The sequence below is a fragment of the Coffea eugenioides genome, chromosome 11 (genome assembly GCF_003713205.1).
Source record: "Coffea eugenioides isolate CCC68of chromosome 11, Ceug_1.0, whole genome shotgun sequence".
Taxonomy (NCBI): domain Eukaryota; kingdom Viridiplantae; phylum Streptophyta; class Magnoliopsida; order Gentianales; family Rubiaceae; genus Coffea; species Coffea eugenioides.
Window position 1 is genome coordinate 44,173,363 of NC_040045.1, and position 24,115 is coordinate 44,197,477.

A 24,115-nucleotide genomic window follows, 5' to 3' on the forward strand; every position below is an offset into this window, starting at 1 on the left:
CCCTGCCCCATGCCTACCCCGCGAGCACCTTGCCCCCTTGCCATCCTAGTTTATAGTCTATAGCATGAAGCGTAATAGCAGTTGAAGATACAAGTAGGCTCCACGTGTCCCTTCCAAGACTCATTTTGATTAAGAGGAATATTAGTCAATTGATTATCAGATTTATGATTTGATTATCAAACTCTCTCACGAGTCTAATTGCTTTCTCATAGCTTTTCGTGGTAATGAAGATAGCGTAATCCTTCTCATAAATTCATAGACCTCGTATAATATCTCTAGACTTGTAATCAAGGTTGGCTATCCCCGCATTAACAAATCATTTATTTTCTTCGCTAATTAAATCAGGATGATAGAATCTGAGTGAGGCGGATATTTTCTCCAGTGCATTGCTAGAATAAGCAATAGTAATTGTTAGTTTGTCAAAGTAATTAACGGAGAAACGGGCTCCTAAATTGCAAATCTCCTTGATGCCTTTTCTGGCTAGAGTCCACTATGAATTGATTGCTCGACGAATAAGGCACTGAACCTCCTAGACTAATGATGAATGCAAAGGACATTTTGGAGCAATTGCATTTAAAAGGCTTAAAGCCCAAGTGCCTCAGAGTAGGTACCAAATATTAATGAATGATACTCCTTCTTTCTCGTCCATTTTGATAGTTCTAGTTTTTTTTTTTCACACAATTTAAGAAAAAACAATCTACTTTGTTGGAAAAAATAAATTTAGGTTGCTATTTTCCTGAAATACGATTACATTAAATAGAGTACAACTTTATATTAATTATTCATAGAAACTTAAATTGATGGTTTATGAGAACTTGAATTGATGGTTAAAAAACAATCTACATTAAATATGGTAGTTTATACTAATAGCAACCTACTTTGAATAAGGGTATTTTAGAGAAATTAAAAGATAACTATATTCTTCAATTGAAAAATGGATGACAATTTGAGACAGACGAAAAAAGAAACAAGCAGCACTGTCAAAGTGGGACGGAGGGAGTACAAAAGATAACACAAGTCGACTTGATTAATAAAGAATCATGTCCTAATCCGTGATGGATGGCAATTAGAATCAAATTCACCCAAAATTTTTTTAAAAAAATAAAAATGATATATATATATATATATATATATATGTTGCTTCTGTGGCCCTGGCAGGTGAGCGGGTATATCGGTTCAACAAGTTTTCTGCAATTTAGTAACTTAAATTACTCATATCATATGATTAATGATACATAATGCAAAATATAGATCTCAATTTAGGCTTAATTTCTGGTGGGTGAGAGGATAAGATATGTACAGGACATTGCTATCTTGAATGTCTAGTCTTTAGTTTTTATGTAAAGCCAATTGCTTGAATGAACATATGTTGATGATCAAAATCATTCCAAGTGCAGCACAAGTCTGTTGCTTTGTATATGTCGTTATTTGAGATGAGCATATTCAAGAAAATTTTCCATTTTCTAAATGATAAGATGATATGGATCGCCATTTCAAAAAACAACAGAACCAGATGGAGCTGGAACGCAGGATGAAGGATGTGATAGGAAGGGGCTTCGAGAACTGTTTAGCGTAATCCTCGAAAACGACTGGCACTTGTTTTCCTCCGCGCAACAAAACCTATAGACCATGAGCAGAAATTCCATTTCCATTCCAACCGAACATGTCCAGAAACATGTTCTCAACAACATTTATGGACCAATAGTTGGGACGTTAGTGATGGTGGAAAGGACAAAAATATTTACAAGTGTTTAGATACGGAATTATTTGGGATAATTTTTTTTTAAAATAGTTGGGACGATGCAAGTAAGATAATTTTTGGTGTTGGAAACTTGAGGCCCAGGCATTAATGCGGGCAAATAATGCGCGTGAGACCCAGTCGAACGCTGAGATTTCCGGAACGCATTCTAATTTTCTAGAAGGAGGAGGCTAGGACCGTCGAAGTCCGAAGAAGCCCACAATTCAACAAATGGGAGTCGTAGCGTTCAGACAATTAGTTCTAATTAACAAACATGAAAATTGCTAAATTAGTTCAACTCCCACGCTCACCGCTATATGTGCGTGTGGCCCGTCTAAGTGAACTTAGGATGTTGACAACGAATACTATGAGATGATGAACATAATACTATTGAGTAATAATGGGATACAGAGTGTTGTTGGAAATATTATTTAACATTAATTAGCGTAACACTTGTTATGATGTGTTATATGTTACATAGAAAGATGATTGAAAAGATAAAAAAAAAAAGAGTTATTAAAATGCATGTTTTTTGATGTAAAAACGCTGCCAAGTATATTAGTAGTGATTGTTGATGTTTCTTACTCTTTCCATTTAATAAAGATAAACTCACTTTCGTGTATTCGTTTCGAATTATAAACTTATTTTTCATTCAAAAGGATAGCTAATTTATTAATTTACTAATACGTCCATATTTAATATATATTTTTATCAACAAACATGAGTCATATTATATTAAGGAGCGATAAGTGCCAAAAAATGATTAATGAACATGTGTCTCATACACTAATTTGAATGGAAATATATGAGTTGATAAAAGTACAAACGAGAGGCAGCCCTAAGTGCAGTCAATCTTTTTTTTTTTTAATTTGATTTCATCGGATTCTAAAGAGTGTGAAAGTGATGGAACAGTTAAGTGATTTTTCTTGATTTAGTACGCAGGCCTGAGATTGGAGCGTGATAAAACAAACAGAGCCACAGAGGTCAATGGGAAAAAGATGATTATATGACTACTGAGATAACAGAGATAAATGGGAAAAAGATGATTTCAACATTCTAGGCTTCAAGCTGATACCGATGTTTATTATTTTTTTTCCTAAATAAATTTTTGATAATCTCACTTTAAGATTCCACGTTATCCTCGAGATCTGAGAAGAGCACAAGCGGAAAATTTCACTTAATCCAGCATTTCTGAAGCCCTGAAAAGTGTTTCGGAAAAAAATAATAAATAAAGAAGAAAAGAAAAGAAAAGAAAAGAAGAAGGAAGCCGAAGACAGCTTCTTCAAAATTGATCTAAGCTTCTTGAAAGCAATTTTGCAGATATTATTATATAGCTCTGCTGCCTCGGGAGAAAAAGGGTGGAAAACGAAATGGGAAATGGCCCGGCTACAGCATGGAAACCCATCCATTTGCTAACCAAAACTTGTGGAATTAAGATGTAAATGGCCACTGAGAATGAACCATCTATGTGACAGAGATGTTCATCCCATCATCATATGGCTGAAAAATTATTCACACTTGGTGTTCTGAAGCTGTCGCTCTCATAACATAACGAAACAATCACCACTCTTGCTTGCAAGTCTTTCACCACAGTGCCTAACCATTCCACTCCCAGTGCCTTTTAGATTGGTGGAGTTGAAAATTTGCATCCTTGCACATCCCACTAAGCAAAATGGCTTCATAGTAGTATTAGTATGTGTCTGCTGACTCTGCTCCAAAGCCCATGCAACAAGGTCCAAATCTGTGTAATCTGTATCTTACCTAAATTCGAAATGATGAATGACGTATAGTCTGCTTAACGCTGATGCTTTGAGCTCACAAGCGTAGTTTTCTTTTAAGCTTTTGTCTTCTTGGATGGGCAGAAAACTAGGATTTGAACACTATGCTAATTCTTGAATAATACATCATACGGATTTCAGATACAGATATTGTCAGATTAAGCAGTTTTCTGTAGTAATGATCACTATTGCTGGAATATAATGCTCTAGTTAAAAGGCTCTTGCTTTTTCAGTCAGATGGTGCATAGATGAATTTACTCACAACGCAATTGTTACTACTAGATTTTTATCGCCAGAAAGAACAGTAGTAGTATCTGAATAGATAGAGAGTGATGAAAGAACTTTCGCTTCACTTCCATCTTCATCCTTCTCTACCCCTATTGAGCCATTGTACATTCCAAAGTGAAGCACACTCTCGCAAAGAAGCATGCCATCAATATCATATTTGTGATTCCTTCCACGTAGAATAGAATAGAATACAAGCGAAAAGGTGAAGTTTTCAACTTTGGCCAAATTTCCACGGTTTTGGTCTCCTTAGCTAGTGACCATTCCTTTTGGGGTTTTGTCTTCACCCCATTCTCTTCACGTGCCTCAGACACTTGACTCCTCTCTCTTCCCTTCCTCGAGACCTCCCCACTTCTCTTCTTGTTCTCACATCGGCGGTGCCACCACAAACGACCTATGCAGTCAACCCAAAAGGCCAAAACTAGATCAAGATTTAGATCTTCCTCTCCTCATTCATGACTGTGCTTCGCAGTTGGGCTCCACAATGTCACCCGCGCCACCATTAAAACCACCAAAGCCACTCTCTCTGCAACCGCGTTCGGCCGCCACCACCACTATCTCTCTCTTTCTGCTCTTCCTCCTCCGCCTGCCCTCCTCGACAGCAGCTCATATTTGCTCAGAACTTCCCTCCGAAACAGCCAAATATTCATGTCCACCTTTCACTTACGCCCCGTCTTTTCCTTTCTCCTCGCATCCTGGCTGTGGTCATCCATCCTTCCAAGTCAAATGCTCACTTCCACATGCCATCATTTCCATCAATAACCTCACCTTTTCCCTCCTCCACTATGAACCCAACTCCCCTTCTCTCGTCCTCTCCCCTGCAACAGTTCTGCCGCCATCTTCACACTCCAAACAAAATTGCTCTGTTCAGCATACTCTGTTTTCCATCCCCAGCAAACCAATCTCCCTTGTTGGCTCCCCATTTCGGTTATCTGACTCGTATTGCTCTAGACTTTCAGTCGTCAAACCTTGTCCACCTCCAAACCTTCCAAACTGCAGCCATTGTTCTTGGGAATGCAAACTTATCAAGAACCCCGTAAACCTTCTTCCTGAATGTAGATCAGAACACCAAGAAGACTCTCAACAGGGATGCCGAGGTGATGTTCTGGGATTTCTTGACAATTTCTTGAAACTTGGAGTTGAAGTTGAGTGGGATGAAGACCAAGATAGCTACTTTACGAGCTGCAAAACCTGCAGGGCTAATAATGGCTTTTGTGGGTTCAATTCTTCGGACCCTGGAATGCCATTCCTCTGTTTCAAATCCCCAGCTGCACAAATTCGTGAAAAAGGGGCCAACAGGATTGCAATCCTGTGCATTCTTTTGTTGTTTATGTGTTTCTTGATCATATTTTTTGTTGCTACTGTTATTTTCAGGTCTAGGCAAAAAGGATTGGCCTCAGAAGAAGATCCCACTATTGTCTTCCTTCGGAGACACCGCTCAGCTAGTCTCCTTCCACCAGTGTTTACTTATGAGGAGCTTGAGTCTTCCACAAATCATTTCGACCCAAAACGCAAAATTGGCGACGGAGGATTTGGTTCTGTCTATTTGGGCCAGCTTAACGATGGCCGCAGAGTGGCAGTAAAGCATCTTCACAAGCACAATTCAGGCAGAGCAGCTGGGGAAAAAGCATTTTCGACAAAGTCATTTTGCAATGAGATCTTGATCTTATCTTCACTCAACCATCCCAATTTAGTTAAGCTTCACGGCTATTGTAGCGATCCGAGAGGGTTGCTTTTAGTGTATGAATATGTACCAAATGGTAGTCTCGCGGATCATCTCCATGGAGCGACGGATTTATATGCAAAGGGCACGTTACCATGGAATCTAAGAGTTGATATCGCGCTACAAACTGCAATGGCCATCGAATATTTGCATTTCTCATTAGTGCCACCAATTGTTCATAGAGACATTACCTCATCAAACATTTTTGTAGAGAAAGATATGAGAGTCAAAGTTGGTGATTTTGGGCTATCAAGGCTACTGATTTGCTCAGAAACCACGACGGAGAGGGATAATTCTTCAGGGGGTGTTTGGACTGGTCCGCAAGGTACACCAGGATACTTGGATCCTGATTATCATAGGTCCTTTTTGTTGAATGAGAAGAGTGATATATATAGCTTTGGAGTAGTGTTGTTGGAGTTAATAACTGGGATGAGGGCCGTGGACCAGAGGAGGGAAAAGAGGGAAATGGCACTGGCTGATTTGGTCGTGTCAAGGATACAAATGGGACTGTTGCATCAGGTTGTGGACCCTGTTTTGGTCGTAGATGCTGAGGCAATGGAAGGTGTTGGTGCTGTTGCGGAGCTGGCTTTTCGATGTGTGGCAGCAGATAAGGATGACAGGCCTGATGCTAGGGAAGTGGTGGCGGAACTGAGGCGAATTAGGGGCCGCCCCCGTGTGGTTGCTGGCGGTGGTGCTGGGGTTTTCAGATCGTCCAACTCCAGTAATGTTGTTGTTCCAGATAGTATTGGATTAACGAGCTAAAACAAGACACGTGAGCTTTGACTATTGTGGAGTTGAGAGATTGATCAAATTGTACGTGCCCGTAATGTTCATGACTTTGTTTACTGTGCAGCATTTAATTGAATACCAGTGCCGGCCTGTGTGCCACTCGATGCCAAATTGTTCCCTTTAGATTGTAACGTTGGCAGAAGACCAAGAAAACGGTCTTTTACTTTCTCTTTTCTCTCGTGTGGTTTTTCCTGGGCAAGTACGAGATTATAATCTCTTAACACTGAACTACTTGGAGCTAACAGGCTTGAACAAAAACTGGAACTATTACGCCTCTATGATTTTACCACCTCGCGGTCTCATTCAACAACTATTCATAGACTAGGAGATCATTAGGGTACAGAAATGCGGGACTTACAAGTAAAATATTCAACAGCCAATGCTAAGCATTTAAGGATGTACGTCCATCTAAACCATCTATGTGAAGTATGCGACCGCTAATGCACTGGCTCTCTCTCCAACGTTTGCAGCTTCTGGCCTTCCTAATGTATGGTAACATTTTTCCTGGAAAAACAAGGCAACACCAAAAAGACAGTAAGATCAGTATGTGTATTGAATTGAGAATGCTCACAACTCCGTAAAATTTTGCTCAAGCGGATGGTTTAAGTGGTGAACAGAGGCGTACTAAGAGGCGCCACAAGAATGGGGCTCCTTCTCTCTTCTTTAACTGCTTCTCAATTGCTTCAGTTGCTGCAATTGACAACACTAATTAAAGAAATGAGGCACCACAAACATTGATCAGTCAGAAATTGGCATACCTTTGGTAGTTTCTCCTCCATTGATCAACAAGATGATCCAAATTTCGTTGAAAACATCAAGTTGTTCATCTGATGCTCCAATAGCCTAATCATAAATAAGTTTTTGTAAGTACATAGAGATGAAGCTAAGCCCAAATGGCTCCCCCTCTCCACATTACCTTACAGTCAATTGCATCAAATTGAAGTCCAAGCAATTCTAGGGCCTTTTCGTTTTCACCCTTCCCATACTCGTAAAGTGCTTCTGCAAGCTAGAGTAGGAGAATTAAATCACAAATGAAAGTTGAAAGAGGAATATGACAAAAAGTACATGATTCCAAATGCAAGTACATAAAAAAGACCATAGCAAATCAGATAGTGAAATGGAGGAGGAAATGGGAACAAACCAGCATCCCTTTTTGCATCCGCTGTTGCTTCTTCTTTGACATCAGAGAGAGCCTGCAGAATAGAAGCAACAAATGATGTTGCAGTGATGTGATTGACAAACTATATGCAAGAAATCATCAGAGGAAACCCTAAACCTGGATTTCAATCCTGTTAAAAGATCTTCAGCTTTAGAAATCTCTCCAGTATAAGCTAAAGCCCACACTATCAACACATCAAAGTGCCACTCGAGACACCAGAAGGCCTAAATAAATTGCAGGAGTACATCATAACATGTTCAAACCACTCGAAGGTTAACATGTGTATTTAAGTAGAGGAGAAACAGACAAAATGAATTAAGTTATCAACCGAGATGATAAATTAAGCAAATAAAGATGGATAACTGACAAGGAAAATATCGAACACCCATGAATTTGAGGAGGGCAAAAAAAAGCACTTAATCACAAGTCAAAAAGAAAATTGATTAAAAAAACTTTTCCTTACTTTATTAGTCAGACATTTTGCTAAGACCTTCAGACGATCTTCAAAGACTTTTATATAACCTCTAACATATATCCGCAACAATAAACTGACAGCATTAAGGTAGACCTGCATGCATGAAATCAGAGTTAGAATCTGGGAAACATTGAAGAGGCTCGGGGAGGAAAATACATTCAACATACCTCGACTGGACTGGCATCACTTCTTTCCAATTCTTTCCAAATACATTCATCATAGACCTCTGCTACCTTGTCAATTGGGGAATTACCTTCCAAGTAACAAAGAGCAACATGCCACCAATTGTGAGTGTGCCTGACAAACAACCTTATTCAGCCATCTAAAGAATTGTAGCAATGAAGTTGAGGATTCTGTCATATCATACTTACATAAACGATGACAAAGGACTCCATGATTGTGAACATTCTTCCATGAATATCACTGCTTCCTTGAAATGACATTCATATTGATAAACATGACAGAGCTGCAACAAAGTCCATATTAAAGGACTAGTCAAGTCTGATGTCAACAAAACAAACTTCAAGCAAATGATAACAAATGGAAACTCTTAAACAAATTACTACATCACTTGAATAAGCTATTAGTTATAGAGTTTTAAAATTATATTAGCCTACAAACCAGTATATTTTTTATTCTTTCCCAATTCAGCAAGAGCACTAAAATCTGAGTCAATAATCATATGATTAACAAAAATTAGAAATAGTTATGATCAAAGCATAATGGAAAGATGGGGGTTTACCAGGAAGGAGCTGACAGAAAATTGGAACTTTCTGTTTAATGAAGATTGGCAATACAAAATAGGCCAACGATGTTAAAATGATACTCATTAAAAAATTTATTATTAATGGAAATAGAATATGAGGATTCAAGATGTTAAAGGTGGCAGATTTCTCATTGATGCATGCGAAAGACTGAAAAGAGAAAGATGTATTATATTTTATTTACAGCATGTTGAGTCCAAGGATCCTCCTTGTTGATTTCAAATCCCTCTTTAGCAGCTTTCTCAGCATCTACCATTCGACCAAGCTCTAGCAGAGGGAAAGCAAGCATGCCATAAATGAAATTTGCTTTTTCATTTTTTGATAGAACCTGTTAACCATACAAGAGATAAGTTTCAATCAAAACATGGACATTACAAAATATTCAATCACCCTTCCATGTTTCCCGAGTTTGGCAACAATGTTTTCAAACGTGTGTGATAATTTCTATGTACAAAGTTGATAAGGTATTCTTGATGACTATCATTGGTAAAAGAAAATAGAGAAGCTGATTGGGCACAACCTGTTGAACAAGTTGCAGAGATAGATCAGGTCGACCCATATAGAAGCACAGCACCTGTGCCCTCGTCAGAGATACTAGATCTCTTGGATAATCTTTCAAAAACTGCAAAACAACATCGACTGTATTTACCAAACGTGCTATATTCTCACACAGATACCAGATATTAAATTGATCAAAGGTAAAGCTTAATTGATGAGGATCTCATCCTGTACAACGTTGCTTCTTTATGTACAGAATGGATTCTTACAAACGCATTACAGCACAGCCATTCAAGCAAAAAAAATATGTAAGACGTGTGATTTAACTACACGAAATAACTTTAAAAAACCATTCCATTTTGGAACAGGTACGGGCAGAGAAAAGATGGAAACCACTTCAAATCATAGAAACTGCAGTTTCAAGAAGAGCAAATAACATTTCCAACTGGTAAATAAGCTTCCTAAGTAACCACCACATAAAGAGAACTCCATAACATTTGATTAGTTGGATTTATTCTTTCTGATCTAAATTATGCAAGCAAAAAGTTGCAGAGCATCTCTTTAGTTTAGTCAAATATCTCCTTGCAAAATTTAGCATGTCAAAAATCACCCTTAGGAGAGGAATTGTCCATTCATGAAAAACTCAAAAGCAAAGTCCCATTAGCTCAATAGTTACGTTTACAGGAACAATTACAACGGCCTGCGTCAATAATTTGCAACCAATCATACTGAAACCAGGCCTTAAAAAGAAAAAATGAACCTGAGTGAGGAAAAAGGAGTGTACCGTGGAATGTAAATCAACAGCAACATCATCATCTCTATCTGGCGAAATGAAATAACTAACAGCATCAAAAACTGCTTTCTCGTATCCACTAGCATTGTCCTACGACATTATCAACAACAACTATGCAAATTTTGACGAAAAATCAAGAAAGATGAAAAGAAATAAAAGAGTAAATAAATTAAGGAATGTCATACTAGACAAGAATTTGCAGCATCAAGGAAAGTAGGAACTCTAGAAGGATCAAAGGAACAGAGAAAACTAGCTGCCAAAACATTTCCCAAAACACAATCCGGGTCGGCTTTAGGAGCTTCCAAAATCACATCCCTTCTTCTTCCATAGCTAAGTACCTAAAGATTCAGTTCAACCTTTCATATCATGGCATAGTAAAACATATGCAAAACCCACTATGTAAAATTGCCAGGAGAAGAACGTAAGAAACCCAGATAGGAAAAAAACAAAATCAAAGGACCTGATGATAATAAGAGTTGATAGCAGCTATACAGGCATCCGAACTAGTCTTCACTTCATAACCCCACTGATCCAGTTTCACACCTTCCATTTCTTCGTCTGTGAGGATCTTTCTCCTCTGCCAGCTTGACTTAGAAAGGTAACAAGGTAGCGTGGTTCCAGTTTCAGTTTGGATGGGTTGGGTTACAGTTATGGAAAAGGACCTTAGGTACAGGCAGAAGCGGCAAGCGGGCTCCAAGCCTCCAACAATTGGCTTGTGTATCCAAATGTAAGTTGTCCTTGTATCCTTGTTCCCGTGCCAGTTATCCCTGCGTGTGATATTTGATGGTCCCGATTTATCCAAATTCCTGGTTTTAATAAGCGCGAGCCTTCGCCTGTTTTTTTTTTTTTTAAGAAGTGAGGAGAAATCTAAAGAGGCTTGTGTCATTAGGCCTGTCAAAGATCCGGATTGTCTTGACCGGACTCGGATCGGATCCGTCAAATAATTTCGAGTGCGGGTAGAGATATAATTCCGTTACCCAAATTCGAATCCGTTTTGTCAAACAAAAAATGTGTTTCGACAGGAAATTATTTGCCCCAATTTATTTGCTTACATCATCATTACAATTTCCAATACACCTTTTTATCTTCTTAATTACCTTTTTATCCCATATACATCACATCACAAAAAGTGTTACAGTAAAAATATTTCAAATAATTTATAATCCAAACACACTGTCGGATACGAAATATGGTATTTCGACCCGTATTGAATCCGAACCCGGATATAAATTGATTAATAATTTTAAAAAAATATTTATTAATATAATACCCCAAATTTACTTCTCTGATTATTATCCATATAGTCAAATACACCAAAGACAAGTGTTGTTGCAAAAATAGGCTTTTGATGGGCCGTTTTCGAGTAAGCCCGACCCGGATCCAAGTAGAAGACTCGTCGGGTATTCAGGTCGAATCCAGAACTAGTATAGTATGCCGGGTCTGGGTCCAGATCCAGACTTTACTAGTGAACCTCGACCCGGACCCGGCCCGTTGACAGTCCTATGTGTTAGGGACTAACAGGTACACAGACTTTACTAGATCAAAGAGGTGTTTTGATACCATTCTTAAATTTTTTTCGTTGTAGGTAAAATTGGAACCTCGAAACTTAAATCCCACCTTAGTGGTCACTGAGCCAAGCTCCGTGGTTGAGCCTTCGCTTGTTCATTTGTCCAATCTTGGCAATTTGGATTAAAGCATATGTTAAAGATGTGGACGTTCAGGAATCCAAAGCTGTACCTTTTTATTGTCCCAGTTATTGGTTAATGGGCAAATGCGTTACATTGCGCAGAATTACCTCGAAGAAGGCTCACAGAACGATTGGACACCGTTAAATGTCCTAGTTTGGGCCACAAAAGTGCAGGAACGCCAGTTTACTTGCATATTTCTACTTCAAGTTGCACTTAATGCCTTGTGCTGAGTTCTTGAGCCCCTCCCCACTTTAATAAAATTCCTTTCTGATCTTCCTCAAGATTGGATATCAATTTATAAAAAGAAAAGAAAGGAAATAATTTGATTTTAACTTTCAGCAAGGTGCAATGTAACCAAAAGAAAAAAAAACTGTTTCATCGGTCATCCCACGAAATTGGAATCAGAAGAAATAAGTTTTTTAAAAAAAAAAAAAAAGAGAGAACTTCCATTTATGAATGGAAGCTCGCCCATTACAACTTTCATTTGGGAAAGGAAGCTTCCCCGTTTCAATTATTCTCGCACAATCCAAACAACAACAAAAATGATGACCACTCGGGCCATCATTGATGGGCTCCTTAAAATATGGGCCTTTTTCACTTTGAAGAAGCAGCAGCGGCCCAAGCTTGGAACATTTTGATAAGGTTAACGAGTTCCTCAGGCTCGGGTATAACACCATAACAACTTTATGAGAAGTAACCTCTCAGCCCATTCCACCAGGGCTGGTATCTTGGTTTCGTCCAGTATTTTCAAACCTGTAAATATTTCTCCAGCCCTTACCCATCCCAAGTAGCAACCCAGAACAATATCAAGGTAACCAAATTTTTCTCCACCAAAGAAGCCCTTCCCTTTGCTTGAATTCACAACTGCATCCTCCAACAATTTTAGGCCTTCAAATAATTTCTCTAAGGATGGCACGAGGATAGAAATGGGGCGGGCACACGGGATCCAAGTGCTACTTTTCTAGTGGCAATTCAGTATCACTTCTATATTTATGTCAAGTGTCTTATTTATTTAATTTGTCATGTGTTGTTTATTTAAATTTCTTCTACTATCATGTGATAAGTGGGATTGGCACTGGATTTAGCACCGAGTAGTGGCATAGAGGATCCCAACTGGGATAACAACTACCAATGGTATATTGGTATTATTTAAGTCAAGATTGGTTAATTTTTTGGGATAATTTCAGAAACCTCCCTGAGGTTTCTAACAATTTCATTAAGCTCTATTAAAGTTTAAAAAATTGCACATACCTCCCTTATTATTTAAAATAACAATTTTACCCTTAAATATTTTAATAAAATTCTCTTATTTGGTATACTTATATTTAGAATGAGTTTTAAAATTATTTTTTCATTCTTTTTCCTTCTTTTTCCTTTTTTTAAAAAAATTTCTCACCAATAAAATTGTAGAACTATTACTACTATCTTTAGGTTTCTATTATAACCAAATATCGAATTAATGATTTTTTTTTATGAGTTAATTTTATATGTGATCCAATATTTTTGTTGATCTTTGTTTTCTATTTTTTGGTATTAAAATTAATAATAAATTAAAGGGTAAAAAATAAAAAAGCCCCCTGTAGTAAACGTAATATATAGAAAAGCCCCTTGTGATTTCAAAATATACAACACGACACCTCATATTTTGAACTAAATTGCAAAGGTGACGAAATCTGTTAAACTTAACAGAAATGGACGAAATGACCAAAATGCCCTGATATAATTAAGTAAAAGACATCTCAAAAAAACCATTTGTTTTATTCTCTAGATAAAGAGAATTGAGGGTTAAGAGGTCGAACATGTATATTTGTTAAAAATTAGTTATAAATTTTTTTTTTAAGATTTCAACATGTCATTTCCGTTAAATTTAACGAATTCCGTCACCTTTGCAATTTAATTCAAAGTACGGAATGTCGTGTTATATATTTTAAAATCAAGGGAGACTTTTCTGTGTATTAGATTTACTACAGGGGACTTTTTTGTATTTTACCCAAAATTTAAAAAAAAATTACCCAAAAGCACTACTAAATTATAATAATCTAACTATTTCAAAAATTTATAAATTTTAAATGAATTATTTCAACATTTTCCTTCTATCTTATAAATCTAAATCTATAATAAAATACTATAAAAAATATCATATCATGGTAATAAAATTATTATTATAGTTTTTTATCAAATAGTAGATATGGATATGAAAAATTTGACACATTTTCCTTATAATTATACTAAATAATCTAATAATTGTATAGAAATAAATTAAAACTCATTCCACAAGAGCATTTTTGGGCATTCATTTAAAAAATTGTCCAAGACAATATTCAACAGCCAATGCTAAGCATTTAAGGATGTACGTCCATCTAAACCATCTATGTGAAGTACGCGACCGCTAATGCACTGGCTTTCTCTCCAACGTTCGCAGCTTCTGGCCTTCCTAATGTATGGTAACATTTTTCCTGGAAAAACAAGGCAACACCAAAAAGACAGTAAGATCAGTATGTGTATTGAATTGAGAATACTCACAACTTGGTAAAATTTTGCTCAAGCGGATGGTTTAAGTGGTGAACAGAGGCGTACTAAGAGGCGCCACAAGAATGGGGCTCCTTCTCTCTTCTTTAACTGCTTCTCAATTGCTTCAGTTGCTGCAATTGACAACACTAATTAAAGAAATGAGGCACCACAAACATTGATCAGTCAGAAATTGGCATACCTTTGGTAGTTTCTCCTCCATTGATCAACAAGATGATCCAAATTTCGTTGAAAACATCAAGTTGTTCATCTGATGCTCCAATAGCCTAATCATAAATAAGTTTTTGTAAGTACATAGAGATGAAGCTAAGCCCAAATGGCTCCCCCTCTCCACATTACCTTACAGTCAGTTGCATCAAATTGAAGTCCAAGCAATTCTAGGGCCTTTTCGTTTTCACCCTTCCCATACTCGTAAAGTGCTTCTGCAAGCTAGAGTAGGAGAATTAAATCACAAATGAAAGTTGAAAGAGGAATATGACAAAAAGTACATGATTCCAAATGCAAGTACATAAAAAAGACCATAGCAAATCGGATAGTGAAATGGAGGAGGAAATGGGAACAAACCAGCATCCCTTTTTGCATCCGCTGTTGCTTCTTCTTTGACATCAGAGAGAGCCTGCAGAATAGAAGCAACAAATGATGTTGCAGTGAAGTGATTGACAAACTATATGCAAGAAATCATCAGAGGAAATCCTAAACCTGGATTTCAATCCTGTTAAAAGATCTTCTGCTTTAGAAATCTCTCTAGTATAAGCTAAAGCCCACACTATCAACACATGAAGGTGCCACTCGAGATACCAGAAGGCCTAAATAAATCGCAGGAGTACATCATAACACGTTGTTCAAACCACTCGAAGGTTAACATGTGTATTTAAGTAGAGGAGAAACAGACAAAATGAATTAAGTTAACAACTGAGATGATAAATTAAGCAAATAAAGATGGATAACTGACAACGAAATATTGAACACCCATGAATTTGAGGAGGGCAAAAAAAAGCACTTAATCACAAGTCAAAAAGAAAATTGATTACAGAAAACTTTTCCTTACTTTATTAGTCAGACATTTTGCTAAGACCTTCAGACGATCTTCAAAGACTTTTATATAACCTCTTACATATATCCGCAACAATAAACTGACAGCATTAAGATAGACCTGCATGCATGAAATCAGAGTTAGAATCTGGGAAACATTGAAGAGGCTTGGGGAGGAAAATACATTCAACATACCTCGACTGGACTGGCATCACTTCTTTCCAATTCTTTCCAAATACATACATCATAGACCTCTGCTACCTTGTCAATTGGGGAATTACCTTCCAAGTAACAAAGAGCAACATGCCACCAATTGTGAGTGCGCCTGACAAACAACTTTCTTCAGGCATCTAAAGAATCGTAGCAATGAAGTAGAGAATTGTGTCGTATCATACTTACATAAACGACGACAAAGGACTCCATGATTGTGAACATTCTTTCATGAATATCACTGCTTCCTTGAAATGACATTCATATTGATAAACATGGCAGAGCTGCAGCAAAGTCCATATTGCAAGGTCCATATTAAAAGAACTAGTCAAGTCTGATGTCAACAAAACAAACTTCAAGCAAATGATAACAAATGGAAACTCTTAAACAAAATACTACACCACTTGAATAAGCTATTAGTTTATAGAGTTTTAAAATTATATTAGCCTCCAAACCAGTATATTTTTTATTCTTTCCCAATTCAGCAAGAGCACTAAAATATGAGTTAATAATCATATGATTAACAAAAATTAGAAATAGTTACCATCAAAACATAATGGAAAGATGGGAGTTTACCAGGAAGGAACTGACAGAAAATTGAAACTTTCTGTTTAATGAAGATTGGCAATGCAAAATAGGCCAACGATGTGAAAATGATACTCATTAAAAAATTTATTATTTAATGGAAATAGAATATGAGGATTCAAGATGTTAAAGGCAGTAGATTTCTCATTGATGCATGCGAAAGACTGAAAAAAGAAAGATGTATTATATTTTATTTACAGCATGTTGAGTCCAAGGATCCTCCTTGTTGATTTCAAATCCCTCTTTAGCAGCTTTCTCAGCATCTACCATTCGACCAAGCTCTAGCAGAGGGAAAGCAAGCATGCCATAAATGAAATTTGCTTTTTCATTTTTTGATAGAACCTGTTAACCATACAACGGATAAGTTTCAATCAAAGCATGGACATTACAAAATATTCAATCACCCTTCCATGTTTCCCGTGTTTGGCAACAATGTTTTCAAACGTGTGTGATAATTTCTATGTACAAAGTTGATAAGGTATTCTTGATGACTATCATTGGTAAAAGAAAATAGAGAAGCTGATTGGGGACAACCTGTTGAACAAGTTGCAGAGATAGATCAGGTCGACCCATATAGAAGCACAGCACCTGTGCCCTCTTCAGAGATAATAGATCTCTTGGATAATCTTTCAAAAACTGCAAAACAACATCGACTGTATTTACCAAACGTGCTATATTCTCACACATATACCAGATATTAAATTGATCAAAGGCAAACTTAATTGATGAGCCTTCATCATGTACAACGTTGCTTCTTTATGTACAGAATGGATTCTTACAAATGCATTACAGCACAGCCATTCAAGCAATAAAAATATGTAAGACATGTGATTTAACTACAAGAGCATAACTTTAAAAAACCATTCCATTTTGGAATAGGTACAGGCAGAGAAAAGATTGAAACCACTTCAAATCATAGAAACTGCAGTTTCAAGAAGAGCAAATAACATTTCCAACTGGTAAATAAGCTTCCTAAGTAACCACCACATAAAGAGAACTCCATACATTTGATTATTTGGATTTATTCTTTCTAATCTAAATTATGCAAGCAAAAAGTTGGAGAGCATCTCTTTAGTTTAGTCAAATATCTCCTTGCAAAATTTAGCATGTCAAAAATCACCCTTAGGAGAGGAATTGTCCATTCATGAAAAACTCAAAAGCAAAGTCCCATTAGCTCAATAGTTACGTTTACAGGAACAATTACAACGGCCTGCGTCAATAATTTGCAACCAATCATACTGAAACCAGGCCTTAAAAAGAAAAAATGAACCTGAGTGAGGAAAAAGGAGTGTACCGTGGAATGTAAATCAACAGCAACATCATCATCTCTATCTGGCGAAATGAAATAACTAACAGCATCAAAAACTGCTTTCTCGTATCCACTAGCATTGTCCTACGACATTATCAACAACAACTATGCAAATTTTGACGAAAAATCAAGAAAGATGAAAAGAAATAAAAGAGTAAATAAATTAAGGAATGTCATACTAGACAAGAATTTGCAGCATCAAGGAAAGTAGGAACTCTAGAAGGATCAAAGGAACAGAGAAAACTAGCTGCCAAAATATTTCCTAAAACACAATCCGGGTCGGCTTTAGGAGCTTCCAAAATCACATCCCTTCTTCTTCCATAGCTAAGTACCTAAAGATTCAGTTCAACCTTTCATATCATGGCATAAAACATATGGCATAGTAAAACATATGCAGAACCCACTATGTAAAATTGCCAGGAGAAAAAACCCAGATAGGAAAAAAACAAAATCAAAGGACCTGATGATAATAAGAGTTGATAGCAGCTATACAGGCATCCGAACTAGTCTTCACTTCATAACCCCACTGATCCAGTTTCACACCTTCCATTCTTTATCTGTGAGGATCTTTCTCCTCTGCCAGCTTGACTTAGAAAGGAAAGAAGGTAGCGTGGTTCCAGTTGCAGTTTGAATGGGTTGGGTTACAGTTATGGAAAAGGAGCTTAGGTACAGGTGGAAGCGGCGAGCGGACTCCAACAACGTAAGCTGTCCTTGTATCCTTGTTCCCGTGCCAGTTATCTCTGTCGTGTGATATTTGATCGGGTCCCGATTTTATCCAAATTCCTGGTTTTAAAAAGCGCGAGACTTCGCTTGTTCATTTGTCCAATCTTGGCAATTTGGAATAAAGCATATGTTAAACATGTGGATTTTTTATTTTATTTTTATCAATACAGGGGTACGGGCCCGACTAATCCCTGCGTTCAAAAATCCTTAAAGATGTGGACGTTCAGGAATCCAAAGCTATAACTTTTATTGCACCAGTTATTGGTTAATGGACAAATGCGTTACATTGCGCAGAATAACCCAGAAGAAGGCTCATAAAGCGGTTGGACACCGTTAAATGTGGGAATTGGGCCACAAAGTGCAGTAACGCCAGTTTACTTGCAAATTTCTACTTCAAGTTACACTTAGTGCCTTGTGCTGAGTTCTTGAGCCCCTCCCCACTTTAATCAAATTTCCTTTCTGATCTTCCTCCAGATTGGATAATCAATTTATAAAAAGAAAAGAAAGGAAATAATTTGATTTTAACTTTCAGCAAGGAGCAATGTAACCAAAGAAAAAAAACTTTTTCATAGGGTCATCCCACGAAATTGGAATCAGAAGAAATAATTTTTGAAAAAAAAAGGAGAGAACTTCCATTTATGAAAGGAAGCTCGCCCATTACAACTTGCATTTGGGAAAGGAAGCTTCCCCCTTACAATTATTCTCGCACAATCCAAACAACAACAAAAACAAGGGAAAAAAAAGAAAAAGAAAAAATGATGACCACTCGGGCCATCATTCATGGGCTCATTAAAAAATGGGCCTTTTTCACTTGGAAGAAGCATCAGCAGCAGCAGCGGCCCTAGCTTGGAACTTTTTGATAAGGTTAACGAGTTCCTCAGGCTCGGGTATAACACCATCCACAGCTTTATGAGAAGCAAACCTCTCAGCCCATCCCACCAGGGCTGGTGTCTTGGTTTCGTCCAGTATTTTCAAACCTGTAAATATTTCTCCAGCCCTTACCCATCCCAAGTAGCAACCCAGAACAATATCAAGGAAACCTAATTTTTCTCCACCGAAGAAGCCCTTCCCTTTGCTTGAATTCACAAATGCATCCTCCAACAATTTTAAGCCTTCAAATAATTTCTCCACTGCAGCTGCTTTTGACTGCTCGTCCGTTGCATTTCTAAGATCCCGCACCAATGGAAACCACTGCCACATTTATTAAACCCATTGACTCTTTTTCTTAGAATGTAGTAGTAGTACATGACAACTGAAGAATATGCAGAAAAAGTCGCATATATATATATATATATGATGTTGAAAAGAGGGAGGGGAGTGAGTGATGAAGCAAGAGAACTTATAGTGGTACCTTTTCATCAATGTAAGCGGCCCAAAAGCGAGCTGTGGCGCGGTCATAGGGATCAGAAGGAAGGAGAGAGGGAGGACCAGACCAGACCTCATCAATGTACTGCACAATCACAAGTGACTCGGAGATGGGCTGATCACCATGGATGAGTACTGGGACCTTCTTGTGAACAGGATTAGACTTAAGAAGGAGCTCGCTTTTCTCTGCCAAGTTTTGTGGGATGAATTCATGGTCTATTGACTTGAGGTTGAGGGCAAACTGAACCCGGTTCACGAATGGGCTCGGACGTGCACCAAGAAGCTTTACATCACTTGCTGCCATGGCTAGTTTTCTTTCGAGCCTTTTTTTTTTTTTGTTTTTTTTCAAATCTCCTTTAAACACAAAAATAAGCTAAAAATTTCACTTTGCAGAATATTTAGGGGTGAAGTTCCTGAAGTATAATAGTAATATTTATACTAGTAGCTACGAAGCTTGCAAGAGACGTCGGATTGGTGATGAGTAACTGTTCTTTAAAGTCTCAGGAAAATTTTGACTTTCCTGCTGGACAACAACTACTGATGGTATATTGGTATTATTTAAGTCAAGATTTGGTCAGTCAATATTTTTTTTTTGGGATACTATTGTGTCAGCAATGACGATTGGTATCAGGAGTTGACGGATGCGAATGCAATTACGTTTATGTCACGGTTGACAATGACGATTAGTAGTAGTAGTACAGAAAAAACGGAGATGCTTCTTCCCCAGCTTCTTTTTTTTTTCATTTTTATTCATCATATCAAAAGGCACAGAAGTTTATGTCACTTTTGTTTTTTTTTTTTTGGTTGGTTTGATCACCAGTACGGCACGGTGCCCAAAAGATTGGAATCTAATAAAACCAGCTTTTCATGTCGAAAATTGCGGAACTTTGAATGGAGAATTTCTAGCCAGCGGGACGAGGTCAAGAGTTCGAATTTTACCTCTTACAAAAATTGTCATAATATGTGACGATTTTTGTTGACCATTTTCGATGAAATTTCTACTCATATTGAGCCCCCTTCCCCTCCCTCTAAAATAGGCTAATTTAGGTTATAGGAATCCTATCGTTACGATAAAAAAAAAAAAAAGAATGAAGAATTTCTACGTGTAAGCTCATCAGTAGTTTGATACGCACGTATGCATATATGTCATGTGAATTAAGGATCCATTTCTCTCTTTTCTTTTCAAAGAAGAAAACTTGTCACGTATGCATACATGTCATGTATGTGAAGAAGGATCTATTTCTTTTAAAAGAAGAAAACTTTGAATGGAGGGTTTTTTTTTCTTCCAGATGTTAATCACACTTTTTTTAAATATATAATGACCACTTCAATTATCATTTTCATCATATGATTTTTATTTATAATAGTGAAAGTGTCATCATTATTTTTAAAAAAAAAAGTTGGGTCGTGTGGCTAATATGTGTATTTATATTTTTTTTTTTTGATTTTTTGAGTGTCTGGTTCTACGCCGTCGTAACTGATGTCTGACAGAGAGAACGACAACTCACCATTTTCGTTAGAACTAAGCGGCAGCCCTTTTTATCAGTTCTGTTTTCTTCAGTGTGGGGACTGGGGATGGTAGGGTCAGCCGCGAGAAGATTCTAAGTCGAAGGCGATGCGACAACTGGGGTGGTCTCTTTGACGACGCCGGTTAACTCCTCCAAAAAACCGCCCCCCCTTCCCGCCGGGGAATCTTTTTCTTTCAGGCGCAAAGTTGATCCTGCATTTTCGGCTGCAGCTGAGGGAATCCCTTCATTGTTCATTCTCTCTTGAAGAGGTTGCTTCCCATGCCATGGATTCTTAAACGAAAGAATCCCATCTTTTTGAATTGCATGCTATACGCAGAGTGGCCTCTCTCTGGAGAAAATTCTAAAACTATTATGAAAAAAAAAAAGTTTTCTATTTGAAGGGTTGTTTGTGTTGGGGATTCTAAGAATAGGTAGTTCGCATTTGTCGAATGCGAGCTCAGTGAGTTTGCATTCGGCAAATGCGATTTATTATTGAATTTCTGATTTTGCAAAAATCTAAAAAAAAATTTTTTTTGCTTCAGACAAATGCGAGGTCAGGCAACCTTCATTAAACTCTAATGAAAAAAGGCTTCGTGGCACGATGGATGCACCATGATTTTTGTTCGATAAACTGATTAGACAAGGGGGAAAAAGGCTCTGTGGTTGAATGGGGAACAACTATTGGGCATTGGCATACTTATAGAAATGTTTTACGTAGACATACAAGGACAGACCTACTAATTAACATATTAAGTGAAATTCACTTGACATATTAAATGGAATCAAATGAGACTCTTCTATGTTGACTTAAAAAAACTTTTTTATTGGTTCAAAAATAATTATGAGTATGAGTTATTTTGGACCGACATAAAATATCTCGTATTTTTTGTATTGTATCTGTCCAGTGAGTTTAATGAAATCAATTATGCTGAAATATATTTCATAAATCCTACATCGACAGCCTTAAATTCAACAGCAGCTATGTAGTATTCAACCAAAATTCTTACCTAAAGGGAAAACAACTTGAGACACGAATTGGCTGAAAGGCCAGAGCCAACAGTATAAACTTAAAAGAATACCCACAAAAATTATTTCCCTAAAATACACTAAAGCTTCAGACCTCATATTTGCATTTATACGCTTTTTGCAAACTATTCATGTTAAGTGTGTGGAAATCTATTGGAAACATGGAAACGTAGATGTGGCCAGACCTTCAGAAGTCCAAAGATGGAGGTTTGGATGCCTGACCTCGCATTGTCATTTGGATGCCTGACCTCGCATTTGACAAATGCGAGGTCTAAAGCAAATTTTTTTTTTTTTTTAGATTTTTGTAAAATCAAAAATTCAATAATAAATCGCATTTGCTGAATGCGATCTCAATGAGCTCGCATTCGGCAAATGCGAACATCACTTAGACAGAATGCCAAACTCAAAAAGGCCCACTTGTAGAAAAATTTTAAATTTCATCATAAACTTAGAAATTTCTCCCTCTCTCTGTCTCTCTCTCTCTCTCTCTTTTATTTAGCAAGGCTGTTCGAAGATGTCTCAAGCACTCTCTAATATTTTTCTGCGGGTTTTAAGATGTCTTGATGATGTTTTCTAACCCAAAATGTTGTTCGAACTATGGCTAATTATACGACGCAAAGTGTAATAGGTGCTTGTACTTGTGGGAAGCTTAATTTGTGCTTTGATTTTCGAGGCCCATGTGTGTTATATATTTCACATACATGAATAACTAGTATGAATATCCATGCTATGCGCAATACTTACATTATTGAAAGAAATTAAAAGAGATGATAAATTTGAAAAAAGTTAAAAAAAATTGTACCAACATAATTAAAATATAAAATTTGTCTAATAATAGTTCAAAGTATGACAAAATGTGTAGATCATTCAAGAATTGCGTTTTTACAAAAGATGGATCTTGAAATAATAATAAAAATTTATATTAGAAAATAAATGATATATGGATAGAAATAAATGTAATTGCATATTTTATTTGATTTCAAAATGACGTACTTACAAATATTATGCATTCGATTTGATAATCCTGTACAAAGATGCGAACATTTTTTACACCAATCAAACTTTTAGTATGAAAATTAATAATGGTGGTTTAATTAATTTTATTGAATTTCGTGGAGTTCGTACTCTAAAAAAATGTTCAGCGAATCTTATATTTCTTGGAAGTGAACTTGCTGAACCTTTTAAAATATTTCAGTGGGATCACTACGGTGTAGGATTCGTTTTGTGATTAGTTGTTTTTTCCTTTGTAATTATGCAAGTTTGAAACTGAGACGCCATTAAAATCAATGATGGAACTAAGGAGGGCTAATAGGGGCCATAGCCTCCTACGTTTTAAAAATTTTAATTCATATTGTGTAAATATTTGTGTAAAATAAAGTTGGCCATCTTAATTTTTTACAATTTTAGTTTATATTATAAGAGTTTATATATGTGTGTGCATGAATTAACTACATTTGAATTAATTTTTTCTTTAAAAAGTTATTTATTTTTTATATCCTTTTATAATTAACGTTAATATTTGATGTTTTTAGATGTCATGTATTTAAATAGATAAAAATTATTTTATGAAATGCTTACAAACATTCTGTATTTGATTTGATAATTTTGTATAAAGGTGCGAATATTTTTTACATCAATCAACTTTTAGTGTGAAAATAAACATTGGTGGTTTAATTAATTTTGTTGAATTTTATGGAATTTGTACTACACAAAAATGTTCAACGAGACTTGTATTTCTTGAAAGTGAACTTGGTGAATCTTTGAAAATATTTCAGTGGGATCACTATAGTGTAAGATTCATTTTGTGATCAGTTGTTTTCTCTTTTATAATCTTGCAGGTATGGAATTGATACGCCGTTGAAATCAATGATGTAACAAATGGGGGCCATAGCCCTCCCCCTAAGTTTTAAAAATTTTAATTCATATTGTATAAATATTTGTGTAAAATAAAGTTGGCATTTCTAATTTTTTACAATTTTAGTTTATATTATAAGAATATATATATCTATATATATGTATATATGTATGCGTGTGTGTGTGAATTAACTACCCTTTGAATTAATTTTTGAAAAAAAATTATTTATTTTTTACATCCCTTTATAATTAAAAATTAAATTTTGATATTTTTAGATGTCATA

At 36.5% G+C, this 24,115-nt stretch overlaps 4 protein-coding genes across 6 annotated transcripts; 1 reads left to right on the forward strand and 3 right to left on the reverse strand.

Annotated features, from left to right (window-relative positions):
• The first annotated feature begins 3,816 nt into the window (after nt 1-3,816).
• Nucleotides 3,817-6,417, forward strand: LOC113751334 (LEAF RUST 10 DISEASE-RESISTANCE LOCUS RECEPTOR-LIKE PROTEIN KINASE-like 1.5). The gene has a single exon (XM_027295305.1). The coding sequence runs from the start codon at nt 4,286-4,288 to the stop codon at nt 6,284-6,286; it is 2,001 nt and encodes a 666-aa protein (XP_027151106.1). The 5' UTR covers nt 3,817-4,285; the 3' UTR covers nt 6,287-6,417.
• Nucleotides 6,418-6,560: 143 nt separating this feature from the next.
• On the reverse strand, nt 6,561-10,763 carry LOC113751335 (tetratricopeptide repeat protein 38-like). Of its 2 annotated transcripts, XM_027295306.1 has the most exons (14): nt 10,463-10,753; nt 10,188-10,340; nt 9,994-10,092; nt 9,232-9,333; nt 8,896-9,039; nt 8,319-8,413; nt 8,115-8,244; nt 7,936-8,040; nt 7,590-7,696; nt 7,455-7,506; nt 7,230-7,319; nt 7,072-7,156; nt 6,939-7,003; nt 6,561-6,817 (listed from the first exon to the last, which is right to left on the reverse strand). In XM_027295306.1, the coding sequence occupies exons 1-14, from the start codon at nt 10,550-10,552 to the stop codon at nt 6,731-6,733; spliced, it is 1,404 nt and encodes a 467-aa protein (XP_027151107.1). In that variant the 5' UTR covers nt 10,553-10,753; the 3' UTR covers nt 6,561-6,730. The 2 variants fall into 2 exon arrangements, with proteins under 2 accessions (XP_027151107.1, XP_027151108.1); XM_027295307.1 differs by lacking the exon at nt 7,590-7,696 and having other exon boundaries at nt 7,230-7,312; nt 10,463-10,763.
• A 3,192-nt stretch (nt 10,764-13,955) lies between these two features.
• Nucleotides 13,956-18,099, reverse strand: LOC113753404 (tetratricopeptide repeat protein 38-like). Of its 2 annotated transcripts, XM_027297544.1 has the most exons (14): nt 17,816-18,099; nt 17,535-17,687; nt 17,341-17,439; nt 16,581-16,682; nt 16,245-16,388; nt 15,651-15,745; nt 15,447-15,576; nt 15,268-15,372; nt 14,919-15,025; nt 14,784-14,835; nt 14,559-14,648; nt 14,401-14,485; nt 14,268-14,332; nt 13,956-14,146 (listed from the first exon to the last, which is right to left on the reverse strand). In XM_027297544.1, exons 1-14 carry the CDS (start codon nt 17,903-17,905, stop codon nt 14,060-14,062), a joined length of 1,404 nt encoding a protein of 467 aa, XP_027153345.1. In that variant the 5' UTR covers nt 17,906-18,099; the 3' UTR covers nt 13,956-14,059. The 2 variants fall into 2 exon arrangements, with proteins under 2 accessions (XP_027153345.1, XP_027153346.1); XM_027297545.1 differs by lacking the exon at nt 14,919-15,025 and having other exon boundaries at nt 14,559-14,641.
• A 523-nt stretch (nt 18,100-18,622) lies between these two features.
• On the reverse strand, nt 18,623-19,955 carry LOC113751858 (glutathione S-transferase U17-like). Its single transcript, XM_027296004.1, has 2 exons — nt 19,430-19,955; nt 18,623-19,269 (listed from the first exon to the last, which is right to left on the reverse strand). The coding sequence occupies exons 1-2, from the start codon at nt 19,745-19,747 to the stop codon at nt 18,886-18,888; spliced, it is 702 nt and encodes a 233-aa protein (XP_027151805.1). The 5' UTR covers nt 19,748-19,955; the 3' UTR covers nt 18,623-18,885.
• Between the last annotated feature and the right edge of the window lie 4,160 nt (nt 19,956-24,115).

Coding starts and splice junctions, on each gene's coding strand:
- LOC113751334 (XM_027295305.1), top strand. CDS start 4,286: ATGTCACCCGCGCCACCATTAAAACCACCAAAGCCACTCTCTCTGCAA.
- LOC113753404 (XM_027297544.1), bottom strand. CDS start 17,905: ATGGAAGGTGTGAAACTGGATCAGTGGGGTTATGAAGTGAAGACTAGT. Junction 17,688..17,815: donor TCAACTCTTATTATCATCAG/GTCCTTTGATTT, acceptor CTGAATCTTTAG/GTACTTAGCTATGGAAGAAG. Junction 14,649..14,783: donor GGATGCAAAAAGGGATGCTG/GTTTGTTCCCAT, acceptor CTCCTACTCTAG/CTTGCAGAAGCACTTTACGA.
- LOC113751335 (XM_027295306.1), bottom strand. CDS start 10,552: ATGGAAGGTGTGAAACTGGATCAGTGGGGTTATGAAGTGAAGACTAGT. Junction 10,341..10,462: donor TCAACTCTTATTATCATCAG/GTCCTTTGATTT, acceptor CTGAATCTTTAG/GTACTTAGCTATGGAAGAAG. Junction 7,157..7,229: donor TTGATGCAATTGACTGTAAG/GTAATGTGGAGA, acceptor ATTTATGATTAG/GCTATTGGAGCATCAGATGA.
- LOC113751858 (XM_027296004.1), bottom strand. CDS start 19,747: ATGGCAGCAAGTGATGTAAAGCTTCTTGGTGCACGTCCGAGCCCATTC. Junction 19,270..19,429: donor CCGCTTACATTGATGAAAAG/GTACCACTATAA, acceptor TAAATGTGGCAG/TGGTTTCCATTGGTGCGGGA.